The 14546-nt window shown below is 32.7% G+C and overlaps 1 protein-coding gene across 2 annotated transcripts; it reads right to left on the bottom strand.

The window, feature by feature from the left end:
- Positions 1-291: 291 nt before the first annotated feature.
- Positions 292-7135, bottom strand: LOC143604384 (uncharacterized). Of its 2 annotated transcripts, none has more exons than XM_077080882.1 (9): positions 6960-7135; positions 5433-5612; positions 5104-5196; positions 4475-4657; positions 4277-4379; positions 4036-4206; positions 2495-3234; positions 691-880; positions 292-581 (listed from the first exon to the last, which is right to left on the bottom strand). In XM_077080882.1, the coding sequence occupies exons 1-9, from the start codon at positions 7122-7124 to the stop codon at positions 553-555; spliced, it is 1854 nt and encodes a 617-aa protein (XP_076936997.1). In that variant the 5' UTR covers positions 7125-7135; the 3' UTR covers positions 292-552. The 2 variants fall into 2 exon arrangements, with proteins under 2 accessions (XP_076936997.1, XP_076936996.1); XM_077080881.1 differs by having other exon boundaries at positions 294-581; positions 681-880.
- Between the last annotated feature and the right edge of the window lie 7411 nt (positions 7136-14546).

The raw sequence follows: 14546 nt of genomic DNA, 5'->3' as shown, positions 1-14546 counted from the left end.
TGTTAGTTTTTTCTGTTTTATGAAAAAAAAAAAAGTTAACGCTTCGAAGCCCCTCATAGGTTGGGGCTTCAAAGCTCCCAGTATTCACATGACGCTAACGTGACACTGTGGAGGGCTTTGATGCCCCCCACCATGGGTTTAACCATGTACCAATGAGGTGGATGTGTAATGTTGGTGGAACCGAAAATATTTCAAAAATGAAAAATAAAAAAGATTTGACACATTCGTCTCCAAGGCTTTGAAAAATAACCATTTTCCATAAACATTTCAGAAAAACTTTAATAAGCCTTTCAAGTAAAAGACATTTTTGTTGACCAAAATACAGCCACATTCAAAGTGAGACCTTTTGTCACCAAAATTGTCACCCAACTATTAGACAACATCAACTTACAGACAATTTATGTTGACAACACATAATTTAAACAAAAACAAAACTTTGTATGCACATATTACATGCACAACAACCTTTCTTCTAAGTTATCACCTCCAGGCCCGGGGTGTCGATCTCAGTTCCAAATCAACCCGACAGAGGCGGGAAATCATCTTCATCTTTTAAATGGTACGAGGATTGTATACCGAACCTACATGTTTTCAACCAAAAAAGCACAATCAATTATTGTACTTTGGGACAACATAGTACAACAGGCAAAGCAGTTATACGAAAAAGAACACTAATGTACCTATCCATACCAGAAACAGATCTGGGCCTCTGTGAACTGTCCAGCTGGCGAGGGCGGTTAGGGTTTTGTTGCCTCCTATGTAACAAAGGCTCTCTTTGTAGCATAGGACGGTTACCTCCTTCGGGTCGGGGAGTTAAACTATTTGAGCTCGGTGTTGTGTTACTTGAGGTTGAAGTATGATAACCGAGTCCAGACTGATTCTGAAGAATTAAGATTTAATAAAACACGTGGATATACTAACCTCCTGTAATTGTTATCTTATATGTAACGGTTAAACAAACTCAGTACGCTAGCGTGGTAAACATCCACTGAACTCAATAGATACCTGATTTGGGCCAGCGGTCCCAACACACACCAGTTCGTATTTTAAAATGTTATATTTAAATATTTGAAACTATAATTATAAAATATATTTTAAACAGAAACAAGTTCTTTAATATAAAATACTGAACTTTTGATAACTTAAGTTAATATAAGATGATAAAATATTCTTTAAAACTAAAAGTAGTGAAGATAATTTGAGTAATAGAAAAGGTTAACTAGTAAACAAAAGTTAAAAAAAAAATGTTCTACAACAAATATTCTAAACTACAATTATAAAAAAAGGTTTTAAACCAAAATAAAATTTTAATCTAAAACATTGAACTTTTAATAACTTAAGTTAATTAATATATATATATGTATATATATATGTATATATATATATATGTATTGGATCTAATACAAATTAAATTAATGTGCTAACTGTGAGAATTAAGTAGTGTAATTATATAACTGTGAGAATCATAATTACACTATTTGTAAAAATATTACACTACTTGATTCTCACGGTAGCACGTTAATTTAATTTGTATAAACTTTCCCTATATATATACATGTGTGTGTGTGTGTGTGCATTAGAATACCTCAAATTAGTAAGGATAATAACTTGACTAATACAAAAGATTATATAGTAAACAAAAGTAAAATAAAAAACTAAGGATTTTGTCAATTTTTAGCATTTACATCACAAGAGCTAAAACTAAGATGAATTTACTAGTTCAGTTCATAGTTATCAATAGCGCTAGGCGCACTCAAGGCGGCGCATAGGTCTTGCATAGGGCCTAGGCGCAAAGCGCAAAAAAAAAAAGCGAGAGCCTGAGGAAAAATAAAGCACCCTAAAATATTTTCTTTTTTAAATTGTGTTATGTATTAAAAAATAATACTATTATTCATATATAAAAAGCAAAAGCTATTATGTAATAAACATATAAATTAAAAATTAAACAATACGCTTAAAATTTTAAAATATAGAGATAGCTAAAAAGATTTATAAAAACTTCAAATATTATTTTAGTAGTCCAATAACAAAAGGTTTTAACATCAAAAATTGATTTGAATTAATAACCTACCATTTATAACAAAGAAATCTTTAAGTTATTCATTGATTTGAAAAGTCAAACCTTTAATTACTGTAGCTGCAGAGTTGCAACAATGCACGGCTACAATAATGATGTACTTTAAAATATAACAAAACTAAACCTGTAGCTTTTGTGTGCTTTAAACCACCCACATACAAAAAAAAGGAACTCATCCTCTTCCCTTCAGGTAATTATCCTCCATTTTAGGCCGGAATTTCCAGGTTTTAGCCGGAATTTGGCAGGAATTTTCATATGTTAGCCGGGTCCTTGCCAGAAGCGCGCCTCGACCGCCACTAGGCGCTTTACCTGCGCTACGCCTTGAATTAGCACCTAGGTGCGCGCCTAGTGCGCTTTTAATAACTATGGTTCATTTAATAAAAAAAAAGCACGATAAGAACAGAATATAAAAGTTACCATATCCAAGAAGTGATTCACGGGGCCGATAGAATTGGGGTCGTTAGGAACAAAAGGTGGTCGGGACATGAACATCTGGCCAGATGGCGGGAACTGTGGTCGCGGAAAACTGTTAATGCCACCATGTTCTGACGCGATCATGCTTAGCAAAACTAGCGGTGGCGGAGGTGGTGGGCCCCCCATCATAGTGGGTGGACCAAAAGCATAATTGTCCCATCCCCTCACATGATCCAAGCATACAAAATGAGACATCAAATCACCAGTTAGATCCAACGGTTCAGATGGAAGTAATTCCTCTTCATGAACTTCTTGTTTTTCATTACTAACTTCGCGATCACCACCTTCCGTCTTTTTAAATAACTTGGAATATTGAGCAAAAAGATGGGGTGCGTAGAACGGGATAATGATAGGAACATCATCAGCTTCGCGTGTACCACTTGATGTAAGCGTAGACACGCCTTTTTCCTCTTTTGATGTTCGGTTACCGGGACACCCAGTGGTTGAATATTTATTTTCATCACTAGAACTTTTTGGTTTCCGGTCTCCTGTTGTCGTAAATGACTTTTCTGCCCCGGTAGGGTTGATGGTCAAAGATGATGGTTGACCACTTCCGTGCATTTTTAATGTATTTGAGAAAAACGAAAGAAGGTCCTCGGTTAGGTTTTCTTCAGGAGCTGTAAGGATTTGGTTGAGTTTATTAGCCCCGTAACTTAAGGCGCTACGTATCCGGAAGAAATTCCCTGACCATATATTAAAAATTAGTTGACATAAACTTGTATTTAACAAAAGGGTTCATATTATAAAAAGCCAATATACTTTTGTTATTTTTCATGAAAAAGTCTCTTAGCTTAACTTAATTCAATATATTAAAGTCATTGAACTAATTTTTATATATTAAAGTCCCTAAACTTGTCTAAAATGTACATACTTTTTAAAAAGAATTAATAAAATGACTTGTTAACTCTTAAATTGATCAAAATCTGATAGTGATTCAACATTTCTGCAAAAATGAAAAAACAATATACCATCTCTGTTTAATCAACGTCGATTTAATAAGCCAATATTTAAATTAAAAAAAAAAATATTCTGAAGTAACATGCATTTGAGATAAGTTTAGGTACTTTAATGTACAACTACTTTAGGGACTTTTCATGTGTTTTTACAAGTTGAGGAACTTTAATATACCAAAACTGAGTTGGAGTTCTTTGTAAAAAAATAAATGTGGTGGTTTTTATGGTATAAACTCTTACAAAATCTTCATTCCACTGGAACAAGAAAAATTACTTTAAAGTAATTTTCAATAATATATTGTATTTAAAAATTATGTAAACTTAAACTAACAAGTTTTCTATTTTCATACCAGAAAATAGAACAATTTTTATTTTATTAATTGAGATTTTGATAACCGTTTCTAAGGTTATAATTCAAATTATTTGTGACAAAATAATGTATAAATCAAAGATTATACATTGTATTTAGCTCATTCTATTTCTTCAAGTCTAAACACGGCAACAAAGTTGAAAAATTAGAAGCATGCATACCTTGACTAACACTGCGACCAAGGTTATTATGCACATTTAACGGATCAACAATATTAAGATGCTTTCTAGAAAACACGTCCCTGTGCCTCATTGGAATCGATAACATATCCGAGCAAAGTCGAAGGAAACCGATTTTGAGTAGAAGATCATCACTGTTTGGTGGCCTCTCAACTAAGCATTTATAAATAATTAACAATTTCAGATAACTCTAAAAATCGCATAATGGTAAATATAAACTCACCTATGATTCTTGGCAGCTCGGATAACCTAACGGGGCCCATTAAACTGATACCATAATTATCCCAGTCGAACGTGCTGAAATACTCCAAGAATTTATATAGAACCTGTCATTAGGGCAAAAACAATAATAGTCCATAAAAGGGAGAATCTTGTAACTAATATTTGGATAATATGAAAAATGGACTTCTTAAAAACTTACTGAGAGGGGACCGTCTATTGTTACATGAAAAACATGAAATATATAGAGAACTAAAGTCTCTAATCCATATGTTGATATCAGACCAACATGTGCACCGAGAGTGCGACTCTCATAATAGCACCATGCTTTGATTAAAATTATGCTTCGTTTAAAAAGGTGGTCTTTCTTGATCACACGGTCCACCTGCAATTTAAGGTTTTAAGGGTTTAGATGGAATTAATATAGGCGCTTTTGACACATTTACTTATAAATGGGTCCAATTCTTTTACCTTTAATGGGTCAAACTAGTAAATCAAAAATAATAAAAAGAAAATATATATTTCTTGAAAAGAAGAGTGTCAGAAGTCAGTCAAAGTGTAATTTTGTTAAAACCTCCTAAATCATTTAACTAAAAATAGAGTATTACTGAATTACTACTACACTGTGAAAATGCACACAAACTACTTATAGAAGCCGTCCTGAAAATAACTTAATAAAAAAAACGATTTATAGAACATTTTTAAAAGAAATTTGGAAAAGACGTAATTTGGGTCAACCCAACCACATAAGTTTAGACTTATTAGTCGACCTGCCTTGTACACTCAATTTGCCACTTCTAAGGGAATATAATGCAAAAAAGTGTGACTTACTTGTTCAAGGAAACATAGCGTGCAAAGTCCGCCGATTTGATTAACAGATATGTCAACAACTAGATTTTGCACTATACATTTCACCAGTTTAACCTGTCAACAAAATTCATTTTCCCAAAATTAAAAAACGTACGAATAATAATATTCGTGTCTACAAAAGAATAATAAATTGATCAATAATGACTTATGCGTATTCCATATTCAAGAGACTGCAGTTAAAGAAGAAGCATACTTTCTGTCAATTTCCATTTCGGAGCCACAATTACAGGCATACGTTATTTGCTTAAAATCTAATAAGAAACATATTAGAAAATTAGAAGACAAAAAACCTGTGCGCCAATAAGCTGGACATCTTTAACAACAAACTCGGCTGAAGTGTTTCTCTCTTCACTCTCAAGTAATGATGCAATCTCCTTTATGAGGCTACGTGTGCGTGCACCGACAACGCTTAGGTCAATATCCCCATCCGGAAGATATGTTTTCAACGGTACCGAGCCGTAAGCAAATACCTGAAAAAAAATATAAAACCTTTTGTTAAGTTAAAATTTTGTTTTTAGTTTCAAGGAGTTACTGTTAGCAAACACAAAGTAGAAAATTACTTCAAAAGGTGTAGCCGTAAGCAAATCACTAGAAACGGTATGGTTTTTTTCATATAACTTATTCAATACTATGTAGAAACTTACTTCAAATATCAAAATTGTTTTTGTTCTTTTTCTTTCAATCAAGAAAATATGCCATGTTTTATATTCTTTAGACTATAGAAAACACGGTGTAGGTCCCACTAAAGTTACTAACTATAGAACAAAAAGTTCTATATTTTCTTGAAGTAAATACATGTTACAAGAAGAGGAGATATGTGTTACATGTTGAATCCTACGATTAGTAAATTTTCAACTTCGGATTCGTTGATAGAGGCCTGTTGTCAGTATAGAATGTCTTCCCATCATAAATGTCAACAAAAAATCTACAAACACCAACTAGAAGAACCATCCTTATTTATAAACATATCATCGCCTTCTGAACCCTAGAAAGATAAATGTCGCAGACATTACCTCAAATATGTGCGCATAATCGGATATCTACTTTTAGGGGTAAATTAGATATGTTATCTCAACAATTACACAAGATTCGATTTAAAAACATGAAAGATTGTAAAGCTCCTTGCTTCATTAGAATATCCAATGTCTTTTCCCTCAAATTCCTATGAAAGCAACTACCATCATATGCGAATTTACAAAAACCGTGAAAAAGAAACAAAAGTAATAATCTAATCCTTGAATCAAGACCTAAATCCATGAAATTCAATCATCAAGTTCTTTGCTTCATTAGCATCTCCAATGCCTCTTTTCTCAAGTTCCTATTAAATCAACTACCATCATACGAATTCAGAAAAACCGTAAAAAAAAAAGCAATCATTTAATCCATGAATCTAGACCTAAATCCATTAAATTCACGCTCCTTTTTCATTAAAATATTTAATGTCACTTCCTCAAATTCCTATCAAGCCGACTACCGTCATATCCAAATTCAGAAAATGCGTAAAGAAAAGCAATAATCAAACCCTAAATCCATGAAACTCAAAAAATCATAAGGCTTCTTGCTTCATTAACATCTTCAATGCCTCTTCCCTCAAATTCGTATAATCTTACACGAACCGTCAACAAAGGCAATGATCTAACCCTAAATCCACGAAACACAATCCTAAAGCGTCTTTCTTCATCGAAAACCAATAATCTAATCTTTAGCTTTGACACTAATTCCATGAAACTCAATCATAGCAATACATTTGAAAGGAAAACCATACAGAAGCACAAATAATAATAATAATAATAATAATAATAATAAAATGAGCTGACCTGACAATCAAGGTTATCCTTGAGCAATCTCTGCAGATAAAGAATTACAGCATCTCTTTTCCTTTCAGCAACAATCGTCGGCTGAAACTTTGATATAATTCTCTCTGCGGCTCTCTCAGCCTTCTGCCACTGCTCAATCCCAATCGCCCCTTCTTCAACACCCATCGATTAACAAAACCCAACTGGCAGGTCCAATTTGGTCAACAGCTTCCTTGGTGAAATCAAACGAAGTTCATCGACGGGTGGCTTTTGAAACACTGCGTCCGCTGGTATGAAACCGAAGATACGATTTTAATTTAATTTTTAATTTTAATTTTAATTTTAATTTATTAGGGTAAATAATAATACTAATTTAATTATTTAATGTTGTAGATTTAATTTTTCAGCTTTTACCAATTTAATACCAGTCTTTTAAGTCAACTACAACTACAATCAGATTACTATGGATTTATATAATTTGATGTCGGAATTCAATTGTGTGTGCATATATAGAAGGCTCGAATTTAGAAAATTTATAAGGCCCAATTACAAATTTTGTCCTTTAAAATAAGACGAATTACGGTTCGTGTCCTTTTCTAAGTTTCCTTGCAGGCGGTGTACTTTAAACATTTTTTTCCTGCACGTTATGTCCTTTACGCTAACTGGGTTAGAAAAACTCAGTTAAATACCCTCACATGAGGCGCATGTGAGGGTATTTTTGTCTTTTCGTCTTTCTGACTCCATACTCTTTCCACTGTTCCTCTTTCTCTCTCTAATCTAAACCACCGGAAATCCAAGCTCAGATTGATTCATCATCATAGCCTTTATCATCTAAATGAGATGATTACAGGGCTGCCACCGCCACCACAATACATGGCCAGAACGTCGCGGCAACAGCAGTGAAAACCCCATTTTCTGTACTTTTTTCCACTGTACAAATATATAAGTCAACATGACACCACCAAACCGCTGCCACCTAGGGTTGCAAAATTGAACCCAGCAACAGTAGGGTATTATGAAGTGTGACACCGGCAACGAATCCTCAACACTTAACCAATCGAGGCTTAGTCCATTCAATCTCCATTGCAATTCTCACATACCTTTCTCACTTCATGGCTCCACCACCGTCGCCCCTTCCAATTCCGTGTATTGAATCACACGAACCGTAATTCTCACATACCTTTCTCACTTCACGGCTCACATACCTTTATATATCAATCTATGGAGCCGTTGGTGGATGTGCGTGTATTGAATCAGAGCCGTTCATGAATTAGGGGTTGGGTGGCGGATGGTGATTAAGGGTTTGGTGTGGGTTATTGGGAAGGATGACGTGGAGGGTTTGTGGTGGTGGAGGAGGGAGGTGACGGTGAGGAGTGGTACGGCGGCGGTGGTGGTTTCAAAAACCCAGTGCTGCTGCAAGGGGTGTCACTGGGAAACCGAGGGTCGCCGGAGCACCTCCTATGCCTTAAAAAAGATCATCAGAACTTCCAAGTTCGGCCGGCGGCGAGTAATCCACTCCGGCGCTGGTAAGCCCAACAACCATGGTTTGTTTATCTCTGATTTTAATGGCTTAACTTTGATTGGAAAATGCAGCTCACTAGAATCAGAACCAGATTGGTGATATTGGGATTAATCAAAGGTTTGATACAGGAATTGTTAAAAACATAGTTAGATTGTTATAAGAGTGTGTTGGTAGGATTTGGGGTTATTGGTAGCAATGGAGATTGAAAGGTCTGCCAAGTCTTTGATGAAAGAACAAAAATGAAGAAGAAAGAGGAAGAAGAAGTTGCAGGTACAGGTGAAAAGACAAAAATGCCCTCACATGCGTCTCACGTGAGGGCATTTAACTGAATTTTTCTAACCCAGTTAGCGTAAAGGACATAACGTGTAGAAAAAAAAAGTTTAAAGTACACCGCCTGCAAGGAAACTTAGAAAAGGACACGAACCGTAATTTGGCTTTTTTTAAAGGACAAAATTTGTAATTCTGTCAATTTATAATGTAAATATTATGGTTATTTTATCATAAAGTATATAATAATAATTATTATTATAGTTAAAATAATTTATAAAATTTAAAGTTCATTTAAATTAAAAGTAAACCGTAAAGGTTATTTGGCCCTAACTAGTACTCTAGTGAAAGATCTTTTACATTCAGTATTAGTATAAAGAATGAAACATAAATATTTGAATGCTATAAAAGCTTCTACACATAGTTTTAAGGCTTGTATATATGAAAGAAAAAAAAAATACATTGCATCCTCTCATTGACCTATAAATTAAAATACTCGAAAAAGGTATAGGAAACCTTCTCACATACATTTTTTTTTGCTAAATAATATATGGTTGATTAATTATTTAATTTAGACACACATATGTATAGGGTGAGAGAAAAGGATCAAGAGAAAACTAAAAACTTTTAAAAAATTATTTTTAATTAAAAATAAAAAAATATTTTTAAATTTTTGTTTTTCCATCCTTCTTATATTTTGTTATACATCACCCGAAAAAAATAAAATAAAATAAAATAAAAAGTCGATGTAGTGCACATGTACGATAATGTGTATTTTATATGTTTAATAGTGTTTAATTGCATAAATTCAATAGTGTGTATTGTATATATGTGTCGTAGTGTTGTATTATATGAAAAAAAAATATATAAAAAACAAAATAAAAGTCGATGTAGTGCATATGTGCATTAGTGTTGTATTACGCATACGCACTAGTGTGTATTCGATGTATACATTAGTCTTGTGTTGCATATATACAACAGTGTGTATCAAATATGTGCAATATTATTGTATTTTATGCAATAAAATACACTTGCATATATGCACTACACCGATGTGCAATAGTATTTATCTTTAAGAGTAGTTTTCACTTGATCCCACCCCTATGTATATAGTAAGGATCTAAAGAGAACAATTTTAAATTGAGAACTTTAAGAAAAATTTTGGACCACTAGTAAAAATCCCTTTAAAAATATAAAAAATTATATAAAACAAAAATAAACGGAAAATAGAAATGGTAAAAAATACTAAAACGTTTATCTAGCATCTCGGTTTAAAAAAAAAAGTGTAACCGTTGGGTTTAGTCCGGTTCGTATATGCATATTATCATATAATCTCCTGGTACACAATGTACACATATGTACGTCATCATTTAACTTAATTTTACATATATGTAAATTATTAGTTCCTCTCGATTAACATAATTTGTTATACATATGGGTTTAAACTTGAAAAACAAGTATTATACATATATCTACAAATTAAAAAAATGACAAATTATCTGATTGGATAGAGAAATGATAATGTATGTATACAAATTAATAAGTTATGTAAATTGAGAAGAAAATGATAATGTACATATGTGTATAAAGAATAATATGTACGTATATATGTGTACATACATGTTTAAAATTAAAAAAATAAGTATTACACATATATGTATAAATTAACAAAAGTAACAAATTATGTAATTGGGTGAGAAATTGATAATGCATGTATGTAGATATATATAAATTAAGAAATTATGTAAATGGAGGGGAAAATTATAATGTACATACATGTACAATCAAGAGAAATTGTAATGTACATATGTGTAAATTATGTAAGTGGAGATTAAATATTAATATACAGGGTTATGTTATAATATGAAGTATTGTTTTTGTAGAAAGGATAAAATGTAATCTTGTACATTGATTTTAAACATGGAGGGTTAAGATTAGTTTAGGTGGAAATCATGTGTGAAAATAAGGGAAGGGCATAAAATGAATAACACATTTGTTGACTTTCTCTCTCCATATGCAAGTCACATGCCAAATTCCCCCATCATTTTAAAACGTCCATACTTTTTTATGACGTTTTTATTGAAAAACAAATTCACCATAATAACGAGTGTCTCTTTATCTTTTATATGAGTACCATATTGTTATATAAAAATTTAAAAAAAATTAGTGGGTTTTTTACGTATTGTGTTTTACCAATATTGTGTTTTACAAAATTGTGTTAAACCATTGTATTTATCATTGTGTTTTTTTTCTCATAGCGTTTTTTTTCCATTGTGTTTTTTGCATGTGCCATACAATTGTGTTTTTTATTGTGTTTTTATCATTGTGTTTTTTTTTCATAGTGTTTTTTACAGTGTGTTTTTTAAATTGTGTTTTTTATAGTGTTTTCCATTGTGTTTTCCGGTGACTTTTTTTTCGGCGGCTTTTCGGTGAATTTTCCGGCGAAATTTAACGGGGATTGTTTTCCGGTGACTTTCCGACGAATTTTCCGGTGAAATTTCCATAGACTTTTCCAACGAGGTGGTGGCGCCGGGGGACGGTTGTGGTGGCGGTGGGCGGTGGAGTGGTGGTGGTTGTAGGAGATGAGTGAAGATGTAAGCGGGTTTTATGTAAGTGGGTTTTTGAAATTAATTTAAGCGAGTTTTGAGATTAAAGTAAGTGGGTTTTGATATTAAAGTATTAGACTAAAATACCCTTCTTCTTAGCCTTCTTAGGAAAATCAAACTTCTTATTTGAGCCTAACCCTTAATATACATATGTGTTCATAATAAAGAAAAACCCAAAGGCTAAACTGAGATTTTATTTTTTTTAAACCAAGTTGCTAGATAAACGTTTTAGTTTTTTTACTTTTTTTTATTTTTGCATTCTTTTTTGTTATATAATTTTTTATTTTACATTTTTGTTTGTACATTATTTTAGTATGAGATTAAATGTTAATATACATATGTGTATGTCACAGCCCCCGACCTCTATACCCCGGGAGGGGAGTCGTGAACATCGAGTGGTGGTATCGGTGTTTATTAAAACAATTTGCAGCGAAATATATTATCAGAACCATAGTTAGGAAAAATTATCAGAGTTACAAAAACACCATGATTCTTATTTCATAAAATGGGATTAAAACTCATTTTCATACAAACATAAATTTTATAGGGATAAACCCTAATTTACAAAACACGTTTCTTTATTCTGATGGCAGACCACTTATTTAAACTGGAAGCCCGCATAAATCATTCATTTATCTCTAACAAGTCACCTAAAGCATGTTTAAAATCAATTGTCCAACAGGAAATACTGGTGAATACATTCATTTATAAATAACACATTTTACAGTTACAGCATTAATATGTTTTTACGTCTGCCTGCTTACAAATTACCAAAAGGTACTTGTCACTCGATCTCACATCCTGCCAGGGGACCTGGTTGATTTATGGACAAATTGGTACCAATATAAGCAGCGGAATATCATTAATAAAGATAAGCTACAATGTTTGTACTATGCATTTAAAACAAGGTGTAACTATGTAACATTCATTACTTTTCAAAACCTGAAAACCCGACCCATTTCGAATAACAAATACATACAAGACACGCATGTGAATTTTAGTTTGACACAAGAAAACCAAGTTTGGACGTGCTACACCCAAAAACGTGTAAAAGTAAAAAAAAGGGGGTTATGAAAACTCACCTTGTAAATGGATGCGATAAAGAAATACGAAATCGTTGAAAAGATTGAGGATGGCAAAGGAACCGAAAGCGTCAAAGTCCAAATGAGTAGTTCACACTAACTACGATAAATAAATACGAGACTCAATCGATAATCTAGCGGGGTTAAATATTGTATAAATTTATTGGAGAGTTAGTTAATTAATTGATTTTTTTGTAGCTTTTGATTATTATTATATTAATATTTATGTTTTCTAACGGTAACAATATAATTATTTTAATGGTAAAGAAATGAGTTGATCGAAAACTTGAACTAAAGCTTACAAATTTGATTTTATAATTAATGTTTTAACGAAAAGATTTCTAACAACATAAAGTTTACATTTAATATTAATGAATGATTATGTATTTGTGATGTATTGAAATGAAATAAATATAATTATTGTTGCTTTAATACCATTACGAGCTTATGAGTGATCTGTACGTCACACCCGGGCGTATTCCGCTTTAGCCGGGGTGATACAAACTACACAACTATCTCTTATCTGACACTGCTACAATCCGTGTTCGGTTCTACTAATTTCCTTGGCATCTAATCTTCATTGTTCTTGTTTGGCATACGCCTCTATCCTTAGGCATACTCAGTACAATGCTAATCCAATTTGCTATCCACAAGGTACCTGAATACATGCTAAAAAGCGTCAACTAAAAAGTTGGTGAGTTCGTGAGGTTAGCTCACATACAAATAATATAAAAACGCGCAAGTTTGCGTGTATGTAAGTATAAAGCATGGTGCACATCAATCAAGTCCACAATCAATCCTGCATTCGACCATAAGCCTCCCCTCGACTTACAACCGAACGACACCCGTCCCTGATTATTACCCTTCCAAGAAATAATCCAAAGGTTAGGTCATATGTCGCAACGGTCCGCAGACCTCAGTGTGGTTTACCGGACATAGGGTCACTGTGCGTGGGGGTCTCCCAAATAGTACTACCCATACGAGCCATAGGCTCATGTAACACCCTAGCTAAAGCGAAAACGCCTGAGTGTGACGTACAGATTGCTCAAACACACGTGACACTATTAGGTGACCATAATAACATTATTTCATTTAAATCATCATGTAACACAAGTTTATCAAATAATACAAGTTGAAACAATAAATAAATAAATGATAAGTTATTCTTTGAATATCCTATATGTATGCTATGTGTCTTCTAAATTTTCATCCTCGTATCTTTACACCTGTAACATATGTATAAAATAAAGTCAACTATGAACATAGTTGGTGAGATTTCCACAGTTTGATATAATACGTAAAAATCATACAATTCATGGACAAGTGATAAAACGAGCAAGTAAAGTCCTTTCCAGTTGGTATCAAAAAAGCACTCGGGTAATCGCGCAAGTAAGGTCCTTCCCAGTTAGTAACAACCAACGTACTCGGATAATGAGGCCATTTTCCACTCGATACAAATGGACCTGAGTGCAAAGGGCGGCATATGATCACACTTATTGAGGCTACCACGTGCAAGTAAATTCATGCAAGTAATCAAGTAACACACAAGTCTATATAGTGAATTGTAGTTTGTAATCAAAATCGTAATACTTGAATTTGTAATAGATACATATGCTACCCCAAAATATGAAAACGTTTAAAAAGGGTTTGTGCGAAACTCACCTTGATATTGCAGATCAACTTGAAATAAAAAGCGAAAGCACGTTTAACGAAATCGAAGCAATCGAACTTCACGAACTATAATTGAAAACAAAAACAAAATCTAACTAGCGGGATTGTAAAAGTTAAATATTTTGGTCTTAGTAGTTAAGTACTATTTTATAATTTTTTAACAACATTTTATAGCATTTTATGTTATATATATATATATATATATATATATATATATATATATATATAAGCCTTAACGGAATTTGTAACAAACTATATTATTTTAATATTGTAACTTTAATAATCTAATATAGTATGGGAAAAACAAGGCACGGAGTTCATCAAAAATCTTATATTGAAAATCATTACTTTAATGTGTGATAAAGTTAACGTAAAGTTTAATGAAAAAGAATTATGATATTAACGTTTATATTAGTTTAAACACTATTTCAACCAATAATTATTATTAATATGAGAGATG

The sequence above is a fragment of the Bidens hawaiensis genome, unplaced genomic scaffold, assembly GCF_021521415.1.
Source record: "Bidens hawaiensis isolate Kalapana, Puna unplaced genomic scaffold, B.hawaiensis_p1.1 tig00064940_1, whole genome shotgun sequence".
Taxonomy (NCBI): domain Eukaryota; kingdom Viridiplantae; phylum Streptophyta; class Magnoliopsida; order Asterales; family Asteraceae; genus Bidens; species Bidens hawaiensis.
This window is presented reverse-complemented; position numbering and strand designations above follow the sequence as displayed.